At 37.3% G+C, this 23,278-nt stretch overlaps 1 protein-coding gene across 1 annotated transcript in view; it reads right to left on the bottom strand.

The window, feature by feature from the left end:
• Positions 1-21,925, bottom strand: part of SLC27A2 (solute carrier family 27 member 2) — a 216,226-nt gene extending 194,301 nt beyond the window's left edge. The window contains exon 1 of the mRNA XM_053717434.1: positions 21,360-21,925. Within this exon, the coding sequence (XP_053573409.1) occupies positions 21,360-21,828 (469 nt within the window). The 5' untranslated portion in view covers positions 21,829-21,925. The remainder of the gene's footprint in view (positions 1-21,359) is intronic.
• Positions 21,926-23,278: the final 1,353 nt, after the last annotated feature.

The following is a 23,278-nucleotide window of genomic DNA, read 5'->3' as shown; positions in this document are numbered from 1 at the left end:
CATTTTTATTTCAAGATCCATATAGAGCATGTCATTTTATTTTACATCTTTTATTTATTATCAGCAGAGATAACATTAGATTTCATAGTAACAAAGAGTTCATAACATAACATTCTTCTAAAAAGATAACATATGATAAGATATTAATTTCATATCAAATACATCAATTCGATAAATCAACAAAAAAGACAAAAAAAAAATGATTCCTAAACTTGAACCGTTGATATGAGTTACTACTTAGTTCAATCTGACTAGATATAAGTCTGCTGAATTTTCCTTTTAAAATAACAAAAATAGACCAGAGAGATCATATTCCTGAAAATGGATTAATTTATCTATTTCTTGTGTTAGATTGTTTGCTTTCCCTTTTCTCTTTTTCTTTTTCTCCTTTTACTTTTGAATGTATCAAATTGTGTCTAGAGCTGAGAGGGAAGGGAGGGAGAAGAAAAAAAAAAAAAATAGAAAGGGCTGTTTGTTGTTCATATAAGATAAGTTGAGTTACCATATGTCTAGTAACACAATTTCGGTATTCCGAAATGGATAGATTAAAGTATCAATCTCGCTAGGGGGGAATATCCTAATAAATCTTGACCACTTTCGAAAAAAACTAGTTATTTCTTGCTCCGAGTTCAAGTTCGTTGCTAGTTGTTCGACTATACATTGTTTCCTAAGATAGTTTTTAATCTCTGTTATTGATGGTATAATATTGTGCTTCCAGTCCTTAAATAACACATTTCTAGCTGCCAAGATGATTAGATTTATTATTCTTACTTCTTTTAAAGTTGGGCTCTTATCTTTCAAGAAGATTATATCTATGCCTGTAAGCTTTAGGGGAGTTATTTTTTAAGACTTTTTCTATCCAAAATTCTATTTTAAGCCAGAGTTGTTGCAGTTTGGGGCAAGACCATAAAACATGAATTATGTCGGCCGCTGGTAATCTACATTTAGGACAGCTATTAAAGTTTGTATTATGCCATTTATAACCTTTATCTGGGGAATAGTATGTTAAGTGTATGAGTTTCACATGGGATTCCCTCCAAGTCTCAGCTATTGTGGTCTCAAAAAGTAAAACTATAGAACGTGAAACCTGCTTCTTATGATCAATATTAGTCATAAAGAGGTTTGTCCATTTTTGAGCTATTTGTTTGACGCACTCTTCACCCTTAAACCCTACCATATATGTATACCACGGAGAAATAGAGGTTAGTCCGGCTCTAATCAGAACTGGCCAATTCCCTAACCTACCCCATGTCCAGTTCCACGGGAACTTATGAATTAATTTTGTTACGTAGTGTCTAACTTGCAGATATGTAAAAAAGTCATGATTGTCCAAGCTATATTCTTGTTTTAAGTCTTCAAAGGATTTAATGTTCCCTGTCTCAAAATTAACCACTTGCCATGCATAGTATATTCCCTGCCTCTTCCATTTCATCAGAATCGATGAAGAAGTTCCTTCTTGGAATTCTGGATTACCAATAAGAGTTTGATGTTTAGGTATATCTGTGTTGATTCCAACTTTTGCTCCAATCTTTTTCCACGCCTTAATGATTATAGAGATTGTTTTAAACTTCTTTACTTGTTTAGGAATAGAATTATAAGACAAGTGCAGCAAACATAATGGAATTAGTGGGAATATTATATTTGCCTCAAGATCATTGTCTGTGAAATAATCTGCTTCTGCTATCCAGTCAGAAGCTATACGACCTAGAAAAACAAGATTATAGGAATGCAGATCAGAGAGTGCCAGTCCAGCATATTGTTTAGGGAAGGCTAGTTTTTGAAGTGAAATTCTAGGTTTTTTCGAATACCATATAAAACTTCTAAGAGTAGAATTGAATTTCTTTATATCATATATTTTAATCAGAACAGGAAGGTTCTGCAAGACGTAAAGGATCTTGGGTAGGATAGTCATTTTGTAAAGAGCTATTCGCCCTGAGATGGAGAGTGGCAGATGTTGCCAATTCTTCATGTAGCTCAGAGCTTGTTTTAATATAGGAGATATATTTAGAGAGTACCAATCTTGGGGATTGTCTGATATTATGATTCCTAGATACCTGAAGGAACTTCTAACTAGTTTGTAAGGATGATTTGTACAGGAATCTTTCATTTCCCTCAGCCATAATAGTTCAGACTTTATGTTGTTTATTTTATATCCTGAACATCGACCATATAAATCTACTATTTTATTAAATTTGGGAATATTTAAAGATGTGTTTGAGATGTATAGTAGCAGGTCATCTGCATATAGAGAGACCTTCACCTCTTTTTTATGAATTTTTATTCCCTCAATCTGATGTCTAACTTTCATTGCAAGTGGTTCAATTGCTAGGTCGAATAATAGAGGTGAAAGAGGACATCCGTGACGGGTTCCTCTTTCCATTCTAATTATATCTGATACATGCCCATTAATAACTAGACTCGTGGATGAGTGTAAACATATATTTTCCACCAGTTTATAAAATTTGTTATCAATTCCAAAGCGTTGTACGGCATCTAATAAGAACTCATGATTAACACGATCAAATGCCTTTTCAGCGTCTACCGCTAATATTGCGGCATCAGACTGTTCTTTCAATGTACTCTCTTCGACATTCTTAAAGTAGTCAATAATTAGAAGTAGTTGCCTAATTTTTGCTGCTGAACTACGGTTGCGAATAAAGCCCACTTGGTCTTTATGAATGACATCTGCTATCCCCTCTTGTAATCTTGCTGCTAAAATTGACATGAATATCTTATAATCGGAGTTTAACAATGCTATTGGTCTATATGAGTCCCTGTTCGCTGGATCTTTCCCAGGTTTAAGTAGAAAGATAGTATTAGATTCTAAAAATGTATTTGGACCTCGCCTGAGAAATATTGGTTAAAAAGTTTAGTTAAATGGGGAATTAAGGTAGGTGCCATGATTTTATAAAAAATCATTAGGCATTGCGTCCGGACCTGGAGCTTTCTCAAGTTTTAGTGATTGGATAGCTTTTGAGACTTCGAGCTCAGAAATGGGCCCATTTAGTTTCTGGCTGAACTCAGATTTGAATTTCGTGATCTTTAAGTCTTTCCAGAACACATCCTTAGCCGACTTATCCATAGGTGTAGATGAATAAATTATTTTATAATGTTGGTAAAAAGATTCCAATATGTCTTCTGGGGCATTCAAATAACTATCCTTGATCTGTATTGATTCTATTGTTGGTGATTGTTTAAAGTTTTTTACTAGTTTAGATAGCAGCTTACCTGATTTATTTCCATATTTATATAAGTTCGCTTGATATTTTAGTTCTGATCGAATTGTTGAGGCTGTTAGGAAGGAATCCCATTCTTTTTTCAATTTGGAATATCTAGTCCAGTTTTCTTCTGATTGAAAATTTAAATATCTGTTATAAGCATTACTTACTGCTGCTGTTAGTTGCTTTTCCTTTAATCGAGAATTACGTTTGCCCCTCGCCATATAGGCGATGATTTCTCCCCTTAGTACCGCTTTCGCTGTCTCCCAGACAACTGAGAAGTTAGATACTGATCCAATATTAAACTGAAAAAATTCTTCCAGTTTATTTTTTAGCCAATTACTGAATTTCGGATCGTTATTTAAATATTTTGGATAGAAAAAACGTGCTCTTCTTGCAGATAGATTATTTACTGGGATATCTAGCATCACAGGGGCGTGATCTGAGATACAAATTTCCGAAATGGTGGCTCTGGCTCCTCTTTGATATAGGCTATCATTTACTAGAATAAGATCAATTCTGGATAATGATTTAAATGCCTTTGAATAACATGTATAATTTTTTAAATCCGGGTTTTGGACCCGCCAGATATCTCTGACGGCTAGATTTTAAAAGATAGTGTTAAAAATGTTTGCTTCCAAGTTATCTTTTTTTAGTTTTTTTTTGCGCAGTACCTCTTCTCAGTCTATCGAGGGGACACCGGGGTGCCATATTAAAATCACCTGCAACTCGAGATAGTGGCAAACTCTGAGGTCCCGAGGCAATTGGCATTTGAACTTCTAAGATTAAGATCCCTACTAAAAGCCTGGGGGTTCCTGAGAGATGCCCCACGGCCTCTTACGGCTTGGGAAGCTCGATGGAAAACGGGTCTCCAGACCTATAAACCCCTCACGGCACACTATCGATGCCTACTGGTTCCCCCCACAATTCCTAAGACGAGACACATGCTCTCCTGGGAGACAGAATTACAAACGGTATACTCCCCCAAGAAATGGACATTGGCCATCGCCAAGACCAAGGCGGCCTTACATTGCACCACGATGTACGAGCTCTACTTTAAAATGCTCACCAGGTGGCATCTGGTCCCAACCAGACTGCAGACCCTCTACCCTAATCACTCCCCTTCCTGCTGGAGAAACTGTGGTGGCATTGGAACCCCACTACACACCTGGTGGACTTGTCCCAACCTAAAGGCGCTCTGGGGTAAGACCAGTAAGATTTGTTGCTTGATAGGTCTTCCAGAGATAAAGGACCCCGGAATAGCCCTTCTCCACTTGGGCTTAGAGAAAGTGCCTCCGCACCAGAGAACCCTTCTTATATATATACTCACCTCAGTTAAAATGGCAATTGCCAGGAACTGGAAGAAAGTGCACCCTCCAAAATGGCAGAGTGTAATGGAATACCTGAACTATGTCAAGTCCATGGAAGACTTAGTCTACAGAATCCGGCGCAAGTCGGAAACTTTTTGTCTTGTATGGGAACCCTGGGAAGCTTACCTGCAGAGCCTCAGAGCTAAATCCTAGGACTCCCTGCCCCCTAGTGTTACTGGCCCCCGATACGGGTCCAGGACGGTCTGTCCACCCTTCTCCCCCCCCACCCCCCCCTCCACTCAATGAGCTCCCCCCCCCTCCTTATCTAATATCCTCTCCCCCCTCAAAGGGGGTACTTCAGCCCGCAACAGCGCAAAGATGACTGAATCTTGATTTCACCCTCTTGGAGCGGTGGCCCTTGTTGGCCCCTTGTATCCGCTCAGCTGCTTATACAGGCAATATCCACATAGCAACCGACTACTAGCGTAATTCCGCTTTTATAAAGCAGATCAAAAGGCGGAATAAAAAAATAGACGCCAAAACCTTAAACCTACCAACTGACAACGACTCTCCTAACCTGTAAACGCTCCTACTCACTCCTTATTTCACCTCCCACTCAGGTATAATTTGATCTCTAGATCTACTAGGAATGGAGGTAAAAACCTGGTTATATTATGCAATATCTATGTCATTTCAATGTAATACGAGATACCATTTTTGTGATTTTTGTGTTTACTCGATACTTGTAACGTGTGAAAGAGTTGTGATAACCTATTTATATAATAAAAAAATATTTAAAAAAAATAAATAAAAAAATAAAATCACCTGCAACTATTACATAACCTTCTGCTACTTGAAGTAGTTGAGATTGGAGGGAGTCCCAGAATTCTGGTTTAATTGTGTTGGGGCATATAAATTGCATATTGTGTATATAGATCCTGCTATTTTCAATTTTAGTATTAAATATCTGCTTTCTAAGTCTACTATTGTGAGTAATTTGTCATATACTAATTTTTTTCCTAGTAAAATAGCTACCCCGTTTTTTCTATTGGAGGTCGGAGCGCAGATTACTTATGACACCCATGTCGATTTAGGTTTCATGGATTCCTCTAGATTTAAATGTGTCTCTTGAATTAATGCTATTTATGTATTAATCCTTTGTAGGTGTGATAGAATCATTTTTCGTTTAATAGGGGATGTAATTCCCCCTATGTTCCATGTTGTGAGTCTAAGATTTTTACCCATCTAGTATATATTTATTAGTGTAAGTAGCAGATGTGCGACAAAAACAAAAACAAAGAAAAAAAAAAAGAAAGGGAAAAAAGGGGAAAGAAATAAAGGTCTCCCTCAGCTCTGGAATTACAGAAAGTTTATCTATTATTAATATCATGGTATAGATATATAAGAATTTATTGATGGTATGGGAGAAAGAAAAACATAGAAAAAATTTATCTAAGCGTTGGTTAGAACCCATGCTCTGCTAATTTTTTCTCTGCCTCGGCTACTGTTTGAAAAAAAAATGTTTGACCTTCTACAGTTACCTTTAGCCTAGCAGGATAGATAACTGTGGCTTGCCAGCCGACCTTTAGCGTTTTTCCACAGACTGGGGAGAGCTCCTTTCTCTTAGAAGATATCTCCATAGAGAAATCTTGAAATAACAATATCTTTGAGCCATCATAGACCAAGGGCTGCTTTTTTCGGTAATATTGCATAAACAGCAATTTATCATGATAATTTAAGAATTTTGCGATAATTGGTCTTGGTTTAGAGACATTTGTTGATCTCCCCAATCTGTGAACTCTCTCTATCAGAAAAGGCGTGGGTGGTGGGGGAATGTTCAACAATTGAGGGAGTGTTAGTGTCATGAATTTCATTAGATCTTCTTGCTGTACAGATTCTGGATACCCTATAATTCTTAAATTATTCCTCCTTGCCCTATTCTCAAGATCATCTATTTTAGCTTGGAGTTTATTTATTAACTTTTGGTTTCCCTCAATTTTTGGGGTCTGAATATTTGTCTTATCCTCAAGATCAGAAATTCTCTGTTCTATTTCTTGTAGTCTACCAGCGAACTGTTTCACTTCTGTTGTTAGTGATGCGATATCCTGCTTTATTTCATATTTTAGGGAATCAAATTTAGGTGATATGGCCTCTAGGATACTGGAGACTAAAGATTGTGTGCTTTGAGATTCTATGGAGCTTATGCTCTGTGTTTGAGCAATAGAGTCGTGTGGTGCTACAGGGGTCTCTATGGTTTTTTTTGTTCTGCGCTCCTTTGATTTTGCTGCCATACCTGGATTAGTCTTGGGAGTGCAAGTGGAGGAAGTGATATATTTGTCCATATATTCAGAAAGAGAGAGAAAAGCAAAAGGGTTCAATCAATGTGTGTGCATGTGAAGGAAAAAAAAAAAAAAAAAAAAAAAAGGAGGTGCTGAGAGTGAAAACAAAGTGCTGGGAGTGAGTGTGGGGATAAAAAAAGAAAAAGAGTGATTAATATGTTCTTATGTGAGTTTAGACCAGAATTGGCAGGGAATGTAAATAGAGACTACTGTGTTAAAGAAAAGAAAGATTCTCATTAAACCATGAGCTATTAATTAGCACAGCCAGTTCACTAGCTCCAAAGAAAAAGACAGAGGGCTCATGTAGAAGCCTTTTCTAATTGCTTATACGATTTTGGAATACTAAATTTCAGCTTTGTATGCTTAATATAGATCTATTCTTTAAGAGATATTACAGCCTCTGCAGAAAGATCTTAATTTTTTGAGTAACTATTGTATCAGTATTCTTACAGGTGCTATAGTTTATAGTGTGACAGGTTTGGCCCTTTAGGCTCTTAATTAGTACAAGTTATAAATGCCAACATATAACATGTCCTGTATATATGGTAGTTATTTTCCGTGACAAAGTTGAAATACAGACTATTTGTAAATTGTATATCACCCCTATAAATCTCACCTCTATAGTTTTTCCTTTAAATATCTAGCAAAGAAATGTAATGACTACAATAACAGGGATAAGCCATTCAAACTATACAGTTATTATAAGTTGTAGCAAATTCTGATATTTTTTCTAAAGAGTAATACAAATTCCCTTTTTAGTGAGGTTAACAAGCTCACTGGAAAGAATGGGTTCTATGTTTGCCAACAAGTAGAAAATATATTATGTTATAAAGATAGAAAAAAATGGCTGCACAGATACTTAATTTTTAGATGTTTAAGTAATTCCCAGTTCCTGATTTCGTTTAAAAAATAATCTAAGTTCCTATAGGCCAGAAAGCCTTGCTGCAACACTTTCCCCTTTTTTTCCCCTTTTTTATAAAGCCCAGTTATTAGTTCTTACTGAGAATAATAAATGCAGAGGTAGTTCTTGTGCCAGTTACATATGAATCTAGCTTTTAAGCATACTTTAGTCCGTTATCAAGGCAAAGATAAAAAAAGAGTTCTTATAGCTTCTGTAGGTAATTTTACTTCCTTGATATGCCTTTTATTCATAAAGGGGGAAGTTGTTCTCGTAGTAGCTTGATTTTAACTTCTTAAGCAGGTTTTTTTTATTTTTTTTTCCTTTTTTAAGCAGCAAAACTTGTAGGATAGAAAAGTCAATTTCAGTTAAATGCCTTTTATATTTTAACTTTAGCATAAGCCAGAGAGCAGAGTTCTGCCAAATATATATCAGGTAAAAAACACAGATTATTCCCCCTTACCCCAATATGTTCCTTGTGCTTCAAATTGAAGTTGGGTATGGAGCAAAAAAAAGAAAGTTTGATCTGGATCCCAACCTTTCAGACTCTTTGCAATCTTTAGACGCTTACCGGGCTTAGCGGTGTGTCATTCCAGCTGGTCTCAGTAGGTCCCGGTATGCTGAGTGCCTCCGTCTCTGAATCCCTCCGCGCAGTTCCGGGGGTGGAGAGGAGGAAATGAAACCAGGTTCACTATCCTCCACGCTGAGCTCAATGATCCGTCCGCTCACCACACGCAGCACCGGTGGGTGGGAGCGGGCTTGATTGCCCCAGAGGCAGTTCAGGTGCCGGTAAGTTGTTGTGGGGGTCCGCGCTTCAGTTTAGCAAGGGGGAATAATTCAAGGCAGGCTGCTTCTTAGTGCTGATATGCTGCGGATTGCTAAGTCTGGTTAGCCCGGCATTTCCTCCATCAAGATTTATAAGAGAAAAAAAATCAGCGCTTCACTTGTGCTGCTAGCCAGGGTATTATTCTTTCATTATGGTAAGTTTACCCAGTAAAATGCTCAAATGGGTTATTAGTCTCTCCAGAGAAAGGTCTTTTATCTTAAGCGTATGATATCAGTTTACGCTGTGGAGGGTAGCTGGTGTGTTAGCTTTAACCAGCTGCAGAATTTCCTTCTAGCACGAAGGATCCAAGCGCTACAAACCACCAAGGTGTAACTGCAGGGGAGTGGTGTCTGTACAGGTGCTCAGGTGCACTAATGCACAGGTGCAACCTGTGCACAGTCTCCTCCTCTTCCTCCAGGGTGTGTCCAAACTCTTTTTTTTTAATGAACTTAGTAAGTAGGTAATCTACAGATAGGTAGTCTTTTTAAATAACTGCATATCACTTGTGTACTAGTAACGCTGTTATCCACACACACAGTGTCAGACAACTCATATATTAGAGATTATCAAGTACACATTTACATAGCAGCCGTGCACATATATTCCATCCTTTATCCTTCGGATATATATTTAAATATCTTAGTTTATGTTTAAAGGCCTATACACGTATCCCAGTGTGGGACCAATTAATAACCTTGACATAACTAGGATATACTAGGGGTGGCCTGTAAACTGATTATTTGCAGTATATACATACATATTGACTCCTAACTATACCTGAATATTCATCAGAGTTTTATATTTTATCTTGCTAATGAGACAACACTGGTTCTTTTGTAGATAACCTGTGGCCTCTATATGGATTTATGAATGACACCTATTCACAGCACCTATATATTAAGAGTGGTATAGTATCTGGATAATAGCCACAGCCGATTTATGGTAAATCCAACCTGTTATGTATACATTACACCACAAATTCATTCTCATATATTGAGATTGTCACTACCTGTAGCCTATCGGGTATTTAGCACTGGTCTCCATGACATAGCAACCACTGAGTTTTTAATTGTGTCGTCTCACCCATTTTAATTATTATACCAATAAAGAATATTTTTATTTCTTAACAATTCATCTCAACACTTCTCCACAATTGAAGGGATGAGTGCTGTTGTATGTATCCTGTCCAGCTCTATGTTGGAATTGTAAATAAATAATGAAAACCTGGCCTGTTTGGGGTACTTGAGGACAGCGGTTGAGAAACACTGCATTACATTATAAAAACTAAAAGCTGACAAATTTCCAGAGTTAAATTATGCAAAAGACTTAATAAATAATGAAATTACATTGCTTTTTTCTACCACACATAAAGGGACATGAAACCCAAAATTATTCTTTCATGAGTCAGATAGAGCATACAGTTTTAAACAACTTTCCAATTTACTTCTATGATCTAATTTGCTTCATTCTCTTTGTATCCTTTCTTGATAAGCGTTGTTCATAAACGAAGGCCGAATATGGCCATGGGTAGCGGCATTCATCGTTTTACAGAGCCTGATTTATTCTTATAGTGCAACACACAAAAATATGTGCAAATCCAGAGATAGGCTCAGGAGCAGCAGTGCACTATTGGGAGCTAGGTGCTGATTGGTGGGGGAACATATATGCATCTTGTCATTGGCTCACCCGATGTATTCAGCTAGCTCCTAGTACTGCATTGCTGCTCCTTCAACAGAGTATAACAAGGGAATGAAGCTAATTTAATTAAAAAATGTAACTTTGAAAGCTGTTTAAAATTATACGCTTTATCTGAGTCATGAAAGAAAAAAATGTTCTTTCATATCCCTTTACACATTCCCAAAATGTTTACTGTCCCTTTAAATGTGTTTATGAAGCTTCCCCTCCCATCTGCTTTCTGGCTACTGTCATACAACCTGCTCCTTTGACTTCTGCCCCCTCTATAGCAGTGTTTTCCAACCGCGGTCCTCAAGGACCCCAAACAGGCCAGGTTTTCATTATAGCTGAACCAGTGCACAGGTGAAGTAATCAGCTGATCAGTAACCAACCTGCTCTCATCCATCAGCTGATTATTTCACCTGTGCACTGGTTCAGCTATAATGAAAACCTGGCCTGTTGTGGGTACTCGAGTACTGCTGTTGAGAAACAGTGCTCTATAGTTTTACTGCAGCCCTCTCCATGTACTCAAAACCCTCTATCACTTTTTGTACTTTTAACCACTCTGTGTTTCCAATTAAAATGTGCAAGTTCTTTTAAATCGATCAGTACAACATCAGACCTGAAGTAGAGATGAAACAGTTGTAATTAGAAAATGCTCGACTGAAACATATATGTGAAATAGGGCAGTGCGATTTTGAAAAAACTATAAAATTGCGGTTTTTGACCCAAAAAATACACTGTTTGCGATTCAACTTGCGATTTTATTAAAAATGACTAAAACACCTTAATTTTTAAGTTAAAAATGTATTTAACACTACAGAATCTTAATGTACATATTTCTCAATGGCAAATACACTCTATGATGATTGATGATCACTAACTCAATTATCAGGGAATGCAAGGGAATCAAATATGCTATGCATCACAGAAGTTAATTAAAAAAAAACACTTTAAAAAGTTATTGGACACTGGTACTGCTCACTTAATTGCTCATACTATGATGACTGATCATCTATCTACACTCAACTCAATTATCAGGGACACTTTGTTTTGCAGTCTAATAAAAGGTAATTAAATCCATTCTTATTACCTCTGTCGCATCTAAAATAGAACTTTGTTAAATTGTTTTTTTAAGAATTTTCCTGTACTGAAAAAAACACCAAAAAAAACAAAAAACTTTTAACTTTATGCCTGTGGAGCACATCCGTGGCTACTAATGGAGCTGTGGCAGTTTTATCAGCCAGCGTTACTTTCGCACAGACTAGTTGTGCACAAACATGTGCTTCCTGTTAGTTTCAAAATAATCAGCTATAATTTAACCTAAAAAAAATCCCTTTTATATAGTGTTTTCTCATAGGCATGGAAGCTTTTCCTTTAAAGTCCATTTGATGGGGTTCTTTCCGGACAATGTGCATATTCTTCCAATTTTGGGATTAAATGGTTATTTCCTTTTACCTTATTTAACAAATGTAATAAAAAGTGACTAAGAAATAGCTGTTCAAATATGCTTTTGAGGGCCTATACATGATAGGAATTCAGTTCATTGCAACTAAATTATGGCAGAATGTCTGAATACAAACACATTAAATCAGTCCCTATTTTAAACTACCCTGATACGCTCATGCAACTATTGCATTTTTAATTCAGTGCCCACTGCTTAGAATATAAATAGAAAACTAATGCAATTATTTCTTACCTGTTCAAAATTGATTTTTCTATAGTTGGAAACATTTCTGCCTAAATATGAGACCACTCACAAATAAACCTGCAACCATTGTAGATGGCAGATTTCCTGCTTGTACTGATACTGTACAATACTTCACTCAGGCAGTTCCTTCTTTCCCGCTCAGCAGGAAATGTTTCCGAACGTTGCCATGGTAACCCGCGGCAACGCTCTGATTTAAAACTGTCAAAAGTAGAACATAGCTGCACAGGCAGATGAAGGAGGGGTGGGCGGGTGTGAGAACCGCAAGAAATAATAAAATAAAAAAATTCTAAAAAAACACAGACTCTTGCGGATTTTAAATTGCGGTGTTTAATCGCGGTTTAAAACCACATCCGCAGTATATCACACAGCACTAATGTGAAACAAACATGATAAATTGGTAGAGGGATGATATCTCTTAGACTAGGGCAGTGATAAACCTACAGAATTCCACACTCACCATGAGCCAAACTATTCCTATCTGTAATGAAATGAGGATTTTTTTTTAAGTTTATTCATAAACAACAATGTGTACAGACATTCAGTAGTATGTTGACAAGCCACGTAGGGCAGCATTAAAGCTAAAGTAAATCCTAGCGTTTTACAAACGCTAGGATTTACTATTGAAACAAATAAAGGGGACTTTAATTCATGAAGTATAAGATACTTCGGGCTCGATGATATATTGTTCGCCAGCTCAAACCTTATTTTTCTCGCTGACACTCGCCGGGCTGCCCCGGTGCAATGATCGTAAAAAAGGGGCAGTCCCTGCGAGTTGCGAGATGGCTCCTATTAAAAGTAATGGAGCTCGCTGGATAGGGAAACTTCACTCCTTAGTGCGAAGTTAGCAGAGAGCAGGGGGAGCACTTTAAAATTAAAATCCTGCAGCCAATATAACTCACATTACGCTGCTTTCTGCTTATAGCATCTTACATTCGCCTATATGTTCGTATGCATTTGTTTTTCTATTGGGGTTATAAGTGTTCATATTGTTTTGACAAAAGCTCGCCACCTTTTAGTTGGCGAGAAAAAACTGTGATATCTGCAGTGCGAAAATCTTTATAGAATTACGCTGGGATTAGTGAGACATTTTCATATACGCCCATGGAACACCCATGTTCAGCCCATTTTACAAAAAAACAACAATTACGCTTTACATTTTGTATTTATAAATTCAAATTTCTGTTTGATTTTTGCACATTCAGTGTACTACAATTACAATTTATGCTGTGAATATTTAATTTGATTTATTCCTGTGTAAATTAGATACTAATTTTAAGTTTTTGTTAACATACGATTTTTGGTGAAGAATTTTGTTACGATTTTTGATGCACCTTAACAATACAATTTTTCCCTGCTTATTTTTGTGTGAATGATTCAAATATTTGTTTTGTATAATGTTTAAAATACGAATTTTGTTGTGCACATTTCATATGAAAATGCAGTATACGCCCCTTAGCGAGACACCCTGTTTTCAGGGTAAAAAATGGCTTTAGATCATTTCACAAGGGAAATAGAAGGACTGGCGAGCATTCTTTAATAATCACGCCAGCCCAGAGAGCTTTCAATCATCGAGTCCTTCATGTAGAGTGCTCCTTTATTTGATTCAATCGATCACCGTTTTTACCTTGTACAGCAGCCCACAGCATATAAAATTTTTTGGCTAAGAGGTGACATTTTCACCTCTTAGCCAATAGCCGTGCGGTAAATCCGCCTCCCATGGGCACCAAGCCGGATTTACTGCACGGCTATTGGCTAAGAGGTGAAAATGTCACATTTTGTCACAATTTTTTGCCGTGGGCTGCTGTACAAGGTAAAAACGGCGATCGATTGAATCAAATAAAGGAGCTGTCTACATGAAGTATCTTATACTTCATGAATGAAAGTCCCCTTTATTTGTTTCAATAGTAAATTCAAGCGTTTGTAGAGCACTAGGATTTACTTTCACTTTTAAAAAAACAACACACAAAATCAAAGATTGGGCAACATTCATAATCAAACAGTACATCATAAGTTCTGTTAAAGTAACTTCTTCCAGCTTCTTTAGTAAATAAGGGAAATAATCATTTATAAAGATTATACACACACTTTTGAGAGTTTTCACACAACAAAAATATACTAAAAAGAACAAACTAACAAAGAAAACGTACTAAACTGCACTAACCTGACACGTTCTTCCCAAAAATTAATTGATTGTCTTTGTATTATATAACACCATAAACAAGAAGAGGAAGAATAACAAGGGATACCACATTATTACAATAAATCACATTGTATCATAATGTTTATAAAAAAAACACATGAAAGCGTGTAAAAAACAAACAATTTACTAACATAAGGAAAGCATTTGTGCCCAAATTGGGGGCAGGTTGCCCCTATATCCATCTCCTGTCTAAGGACCCTGAGCCCAAAAAGGGATGTAGAACCAGAGCTTGAGTTTATTTGGGCATCAATTTAATAACATCAATCCATTTTTAGAAGAAAAAACAAACCTTTATCCGAGAATATATTTAAAAAGAGACATTGTATACTAGATTTTTCTTTGCATAACTGTTTTGTAGATGATCTATTTATAGAGCCCATCTGGGAATGTTTTTGTAACAGTGTATAGTTTTGCTTATTTTGCAATAACATTGTCTTGATTTCCCAGCCCATTTAAGTGGGTGTCCCAGCCTAACCTCATCAACAGAGCTAAACTGGGAGCTCTGGAAGTAAGAAGAAAATTTAAAAAAAAAGGTGTTTTTTTTTAGATCAGTATCTGTGCATATTCTTCTTTATAATTATGTCCATTATATGCAGGTACAGGAAACTTGGTGTACACTGTCTCTTTAATTCAAAATTGTTTGAATACAAGTTATCTATGAATTTGTTAAATTCAGCTATACTGGGGAAACTATTTAGATCCCCAGGTCTTTAAAAATCAGATTATGGCCTGCCGGAATAGATGTATTAATTGATCTCCCATTTTGCAACCAGTGATATTTTTATATACAAAGAAAAATATGAAACTGGGTGAGAGAAATTTTAACTTTAAGAAATGTGTTGACCCAAAAATTCACCCTATTCAACATTCTCTGAATTTTTGGGCATCTCCAAAAGCAATGTATTATGTCTGCTTTAGGATATTGACATCTAGAGCATATACCATTATTTTTATTATCCCAATTGGCTAGACAATCCAGAGTTATATAAATGTTGAGTAACTTAATATGTGATTCCTTCCATGACATGGAGATAGTACACTTAGCAGTCTAAATAATGCTACATTTAATATCATTCAGTTCACAGAGATCTGTTGTAATAAAAAAAAAAGTTTTGCAATGGAGTCTTATAAAGAAAACCAATTGAATAGATATGTCCTTTTCAATGTGAGATCATGTATAAGAATGGCGTAAAGGGACAGTCAACTCAAAAAATAAGAGTAAATGTATAAAAAGATAGATAATTCCTTTATTACCCATTCCCCAGTTTTGCACAACCAACACAGTTATATTAATATCATTTTTACCTCTGTGATTACCTAGTATCTAAGCATCTTCTGACAGACCCCTGATCACATGACTTTTTATCATCTATTGACTTGGATTTTAGCTAATTAGTGCAGTGTCAGCCCCAACTTTATGGGAGAGATGACAATGTTATCTATATTACCCTGTGCAGTCACTAGAGGCAGGTGAGGCAGGGCTTCACCTCTCATATGGGCAAAAATATATATTTTTTTTTTATTGGCTTTAAAAAAATAAAATAAAAAAAAGGAATTTTATTTTTCCAGCATTTTTTTTCCACAGCTACATGTTGTGCAATGGAGAGGCCCAAGCAGGTCTGCCCGACATTACACAACATGCTGTGCCACCTACTGGATGAAAGTGGTTAAGATCATTGCATGGCTCATAAGTGCTTATTTGAGGCAGGCCTCTTTGGGCTGACCCAATCCAGTGAGAGGCATCAATCAGGTGAACTTAGGGTTAGGGCTGGATGTTAAATCTTCTAAAACAAAACAAAAAAAATGGAAAAAAACTACTTTCATTTATTTTGTTGCTGCCCTGTGCAGCTGCCAGCTTTTCCAGTGAAAAAGAGAGTTCAGTACTTCCCCTCCAATTGCAGTGGAATGTTCCACTGTCAATTCCTTACAGAGCAGGAAGAGATGCATACATGCAGAGAGCAGTGTTTTAGCCACAATTTATTGAAGTAAGTTCTGCAACCTTAGATTTTGATGAAAGGTATTCTGTTAGTGAAAATGATAATTTAATGAATGTGGTTTAGTGTGTTTTGTTTTTTTACTCTTTTACAGCAGTTTAAGGATCGTTTTTGTATTTTGTTTACTCAAACCCACTACCTTAGCAGCTTGCCTCTGTACTACACACTAGTTTAGTTTATAGTTGTATCACTCTCTTACTGACTTATGAACTCTCTGTAGCTCTGCAACTGTGTTTTCTCACATCTTCCTATTATGCTGTTTGTATGGATGAGTTGTTATTTCACAAGAGTAAGCTAGACCAACAGCATAGTAATGTAAAATGAAACCAAGCAGTTTAGAATGAGTTATAACAAATATTCTACATGGCTCTTGTAGCTATAGTATTTCATTAAAACCAGGGATTCCTTAGGTGTATGTTGGACAAACCTGATGTAGACAACAAATAATAATTTATTAATGCTCCCATTCATATGTGCTGTTCTGTTTCATATAATTAAAATAAATTGTAGACTATTATCATTTGATAGTCACTTAAAATAAGCTATTTAAACATTCAGTGGTGCCTCCCCAATTTCAGTGTTCCCTCTCTCCCCACTTATGTGTCTCACTCCCCTCTGTCTCCCTCACTCCCCTCTGTCTCTCTCTGTCTCCCTTACTCCCCTCTGTGTCTCCCTCACTCCCCTCTGTGTCTCTCTCACTCCCCTCTGTGTCTCTCTCTCACTCCCCTCTGTGTCTCTCTCTCACTCCCCTCTGTGTCTCTCTCTCACTCCCCTCTGTGTCTCTCTCTCACTCCCCTCTGTGTCTCTCTCTCACTCCCCTCTGTCTCTCTTTCATTCTGTGTCTCTCTCTCTCCCCTTTCTCTCTCTCTCTCTCTCTCTCTCTCTCCCATCTCTCTCTCTCCCCTCTGTCTCTCTCTCTCTCTCTCTCTACTCCCTCTGTGTCTCTCTACCCTCTCTCTCTCTCTCTCTCTCTCTCTAACCTCTGTCTGTCATTCTCTCTCTCCCCTGTGTCTGTCTCTCTTTCTCTCCCCTCTGTTTGTCTCTCTCTCTCCCCTCTGTCTGTCTCTCTCCCATCTGTCTTTCTGTATGTACCCTCTGTCTTTCTGTCTCTCCCCTCTGTCTCTCTCTCCCCCCCCCTCTGTCTCTCTCTCTCTCCCCTCTGTGTGTCTCTATCCATCTCGCTTTCTCTATCCGTCTGTCTCTCTCTCTAACCATCTCTCTCCCTTTCTCTCTCCTTATGTGTCGTTCTCCCCCATGGTCTCTTTTCTATCCCTGTCTCTCTTCCTCCCCCTCTGACTCTCTCATCCCTTATGCGTCTCTCTAACCCTCTGTGTGATTATCTCTCTTTCTCTCTAACCCTCTGTGTCTCTCCCTCTTCCCCTGTCTCTCTCTCCCTCTCCCCCCGTCTCTCTCTCCCTCCGTCTCTCTCTCCCTCTCCCCCGTCTCTCTCTCCCTCCGTCTCTCTCTCCCTCTCCCCCTGTCTCTCTCTCTCCCCCCGAGTGCTTTTCTATGTTTCTGTCTAACTTTTATTTATTTAATTAATGAATTGGTGGTGCCATCTGAGGATGTGGCTTTATTTAAAGGGGTGGGGTCAATTTCACCAGCTGCCACTGGATCAAGACATTTTTATATTGACTGAATAATGAAGGAATCTATAAGCATAATTTGCAGCATTAAAGTAAAAAGTATGTTTTAAAAATATTTTAATGGGCCTGGATTTCTAGATCTCATAATCAGAGCAAGCATTTTGTTATCTAGAAAGAGTTTCTGTTACAATCCTTTAGACTAAAATCAGATGTTTACTAAGTTGAACAGTTTTCAAAGACAACATTTAAAAGGGACATGAAACACATATGTTTTCTTTCATGATTTAGAAAGAGCATGCAATTTTAAATAACTTTCCAATTTACATCTAATATCTAATTTTCTTCATTCTTTTGATATCCTTTGTTGAAAATCATATCTAAATATGCTCAATAGATGCTGATTGGTGGCTGCACATAGATACCTAATGCAATTGGCTCACCCATGTGCATTGCTATTTCTTCAACAAAGAATATCTAAAGAATGAAGGTGTATCCTAGCCACTGCCTCACCAGCCTCTGATGTCACCACACGTCACTGACCCACATGGATTAGCAATATCTTGTGAAAAGCAAATAAAAAAGCATAAGAGGCTGTCTATAATGGCATAGAAACAGGCAGAAATTTAGAGGTTTAAATGTTATAAAATATATTAATAAAACAATGTTGGTTGTGCACATCTGGGGAATGGGTAGTAAATGTGATATTGGCTACAAAATTAACTAAAATTGATGTTAATTCATGTTGTGGATTTGGAGTTTCAGAATCACTTCACAGTTGCCTTTTCTTGCTATAACATTGGTTACCAGAGAGAGGTGAAATGTTGACTGAGCCCTCTTTGGCATCCAAGAATATATAAGTTGTTCATCTATTAAAGGGACATTGTGGTGGAATGATTACATGACCTACTGTTGGAGTATGATATGTTTGCACTAAGCACTGTGGAACTCTATGTGCTTAAAGGGACACTAAACCCAAAAATTTTCTTTCGTGATTCAGATAGAGAATTCAATTTTAAACAACTTTCCAATTTACTTCTATTATCTAATATGCTTTATTTTTTAGATATCCTTTGTTAAAGAAATAGCAATGCACATGGGTGAGCCAATAACACGAGGCATCTATGTGCAGGCACCAATCAGCAGCTACTGAGTCTATCTAGATATGCTATTCAGCAAAGAATATCAAGAGAATGAAGCAAATAAGATAAAAGAAGTAAATTAGAAAGTTGTTTAAAATTGCATGCTCTATCTAAATCATGAAAGAAAAAATGTGGGTTTAATGTCCCTTTAATCCCTTCAAAGTTTTAAACACATAAATTTCCGCTTTGAAGCCAAAGAGAACTGCAGGTCCAGTGCAGGAAAATGGCAGTGCGCTAATTGGGAGCGGCTTTCACACGACCTGGCTGTCCTCACCAGCTGTGTTCTATTTGGGAGTTGAAAAGAATTTGCAGATTTGCACTTTACCTTTGCATTACCTATTTGTGGGCATTAAACACACAGAGTTCCACAGTGAGTTGTGCAAAAATGACAGCCTCTAACTTTAGCCCTATGTTTCCTCCCCTACAAGCGCTCACAGAATGTAAAAAATATCCTTAAAGGGACATCATAGTTTAAAATGAAATGTGCTTGAGCGCATTTTAATCTTGAATAGAGGCATTTCTGCATTACACTTGGTTTAGAAAAAAAATTTCAGTTTTGAAAAAAAAATATATATATATATTTTTCCAATACACAGTAATTAGCAAACATGCTTCTATTACTTTTTCAATCATATGTCCTCTGCTCTCTATTTCAGATAAAGTTTTTGCTCACGGAGTCAACAGTGGCATGTATATGCCAACGAATTTGTTGCCAACACAATACAAACAAGTGTGGTGTTTTTCAATACAGGTGCACAATAAAAGCTATCAATTTAAGGAATAGAAATGTAAAATATGAAATGTGCATGGATGCATTTAAATTTGAAATATAAAAATGTTTGCAATATACTTTCATTAGCAAAAATGCTTCTTTTTTCTATTACTTATTTTCTGCAGCATATGCACATATGCTGTCTAGGCCTGTCCACCAGTATTCAATGCCATGCCTGCTCGGCGGTTCAGCAGCAGCTTGTATGTCATCAGAAGCAATAAATGCCACCGCCAGCTCTCTGACAAAGCATGGTGTTTGAATACTAGTGCATGGGCCCTCACAGGATATGTGCGTATGCCACAGAAAAACAGTAATGAAAGTATATTGCAAAAATGCTTCTATTTCACATCAAAATGCACCCATGCAATTTCATTGTTTACCTTTCTATCCCTTTAAATAGTCAAATTTTAACTAGAAACACTTCTGCTAGTACTTCTGTCTAAAAAAAATGCTTCTGTCCCACACTGAATTACAGCAAAAACATTTCATACATGCAATCACTTCACACAAAACTTTATTTTCCATTGTAAAGCTGTTTTGCCATCAAATAATGGTTCAGACATTGATTTATTTCACACAATCAAGAGATCCCTGTACCAAGAAAGTTTGTGTAGTTAATTATCATCATTTTTATTTTTATTGCATTTCTGCATTCAGGCCCAGAGCCTCTTGTCTCAGCTCAGATATCCATATTGTTACCTTCAGCAAGTTTACATTACCCAGTTAAAAACTGTGCTACAAAGGGTTAAACACTGTCTTGTCCCTGAATCAGATAAGACAGTTCAATTTATTTCTATTGTAGCTGTATTCATTATACTGTAATTTTCCCATCGATATCCAGCTCTAGAGTTTCCTTGCAATATGTGAATATTTTATTCACCCCCCCCCCCACTAAATAGTGTTAGCTGAAATAAAAACTAATTATTTACAAACTTATGGGATGTTTCCCTGATCTACAGTGAAGAATTGGTAGCTGTGCTATAGCAACCAATGAGAATTCAGTAGGTTTAAAAAAAATAAAAAAAGTTTACCAGTTTTTATTTTTTATAGCTCAAAAATATAAAAATGTTGTGCACGGGGGGATGATACATATAAATACACAAAAGAATAACTGAGTAAAATTGCATTATTGCAATATGACCCTATATAAACATCTAATGGAACATCATGTATCTGAAAGTCCCATGTATTGCGTTTCCTATGTATAATACTGATTTATTTCAAATAAAAATTCATTATACAATGTCCAATAAAATGCAATGTATTAAAATAATTTATTTTGCCTGCTTTTCCTGGCTGCACAATAACTGGAAAAACATGTGCTTTTGACATTGCCACCGGACAATGGACTGCATCAGTCACAATCCGGGACCATGACCCTGCAACATTCTGTACAGTGGTGGCTTGATTAGCGCAGGGGCTCATCTATATCTGTCCCTAATAAACCAAATAAAAAGTACTTGGTACTCGTAACTGTTTATCTGATTTAATTATTATCAATCTTTTTTATGTGTTTAAGGTGAAAATAATATGCAACAAGGCAAGCTTAAAATACCAAACCTATAAAACTGTACAAAATGTTGTGTTTTCTCAAATACAAACTATGTGCAAGATGGTGAGTTCGTTTAAACTGCACGCTCACAGTAGTCAGCATTAGAATGGAGTGAATAATACGCGCCTGAGACTGCTCACCTGCTTCAGCTATGATGATCTTAGCTCCAGAGCACTTGAAGCAATGTAATAGGGAATTCGCCCTGATGTTACTATTGAGGCAAGACATAGAGCAGCCCAGTTTAGCCAACCCCAGCCAGATCCAGACGTAAGCGGGTAGATTGCCCATGAAGAGAGCCACGCAGTCCCCTGACTTGACCCCAGCATGTTTCCTCAGAGCCCTGGCTGCCTGGTTGCTCAGCTTGTCAGTCTGGGAGTAAGTATATACTTCGTCTTTAAAGAGTATAAACGGTTTGTCAGGGTGTTTCTCCACATGCTCCAGAAAGATGTCCACCACTGTGTATGAGGGGCTTTTCTTCTGATATTTTCTACCAGAGCGCAAAATAGCGATGAAGTGGGCGATGTCATGGTAGACGTAGGGAAAGATAAAGCTCAGCAATAGAGGGAGCAAAAGCAGCCCAGGGAGGGCGGTAAAGAAGACAGTGATCATGCCCGAAGCTCAGGAGGACTTGGAGTCAGCTCTTGTTCTGTCTGGCACTGCTTCTAGCATTTATTTACCGTGTCAGAGTGAAGTGACATCAAAATCAGAGGAGCATCATACAGGGAGGTAGCTACTAGTTACACTGAACTCTCCTCCCTCCTTCACACCCCAGGTGTACAGGTAGCTGACAGACACAGCACCGCTGCTATAGCAGTGATTTATAAAACCTATTTGCTGATACACTAAAAAAAAGTTTGTTCGGAATAAAGCTTGTTGCTAATACTATTAGATAACTTCTACAGACAGATTGCACATTTTTACTTAGAAATATCTCACTGCAGCAGTAGATTGCAAATTATCTACACGGTCACCTATTTTATTTCCAGAAATGAAGAGAAAAATAAAAATTGCTCTGAACAAAATAATGTATGTGTCAATGTATGCAGGAGCTAGTTGTTTGTACCTATGAATTGTACATCACATTATAAACAGTGGCTTATTGGCATTAAAAAGGGGCTCAGGCGGTTGTTTGTGTTTGAATATAAAGAGCCAATCATCCAGTGGATGTACAGTGTGCTTTGTATTTTTAAGGCAGATTAATAACTAAAAACAAATTATGGGTAGTGAGCTACCTATATTTATAATTAGAAAATACTTTTGAGCATACTATATGTAGCGGAGAGCAATATTAAAATACTCCCAATAACCGGACAAAACACAGTTTGGGAGTCAATAACTCACGACCCAGCCAGTTTTCAGGTTTAAAACAGAATGAACTTTATTAAAAAGGCTATGCCTAGTATTTATGCAGGTCTGACCTCCCAGATGGGGGGTTGAAAAGAATGTTGTAGATTAGATGGATGGAACACGCCTTTTGACAGGATACAATAGAATGAAAAACAAAGCAAGCGGTGCTTACCCCCAGGCAGTATGATGGGCTGCTGTCTTCAGCGATCCTGTACAGCGCGTCTTCAGCGTGTGCACTGTTCACACTCCTACGGATGCCGATAGGAGCCAGATCCAGACGTCTCGGTCCAATGACGTCAGCAAACTTGAGACATACAAAGAGAAGACCGGCTAACCATCCGCAAATAAATCCAAAGTAATAGGTAAGATGCAAAAAAGGGGGTTTATTTCACAGGTACAAACAGTGCATTAAAAGCAAAAAAGGGCATGCAGAAAAAAGCACCAAACGGACATACTGCGTAGGTTACAATACAGTAACAAACATACGCGTTTCGTGAGGGACTGCCTCACTTGTTCACTGCTTAAACTGTGTACTGGTCTGTAAACCTATATAGAGAGGTATCTATGTTAATTGAACAGGTGTGTTCCATTAAATACTTAAACTACTATGTAAACTTTTTAACCCCTCATATATACAGGCTGCAATAGACAGTGTTAGCACAGGATTGTAATGTTATACAATTACATTGTGGTAGAGATATATAAATACAAT

Source organism: Bombina bombina, chromosome 6, assembly GCF_027579735.1.
Source record: "Bombina bombina isolate aBomBom1 chromosome 6, aBomBom1.pri, whole genome shotgun sequence".
Taxonomy (NCBI): Eukaryota; Metazoa; Chordata; class Amphibia; order Anura; family Bombinatoridae; genus Bombina; species Bombina bombina.
The sequence above is the reverse complement of the archived record's forward strand: the minus strand, read 5'-3'. Positions and strand labels throughout refer to the sequence as shown.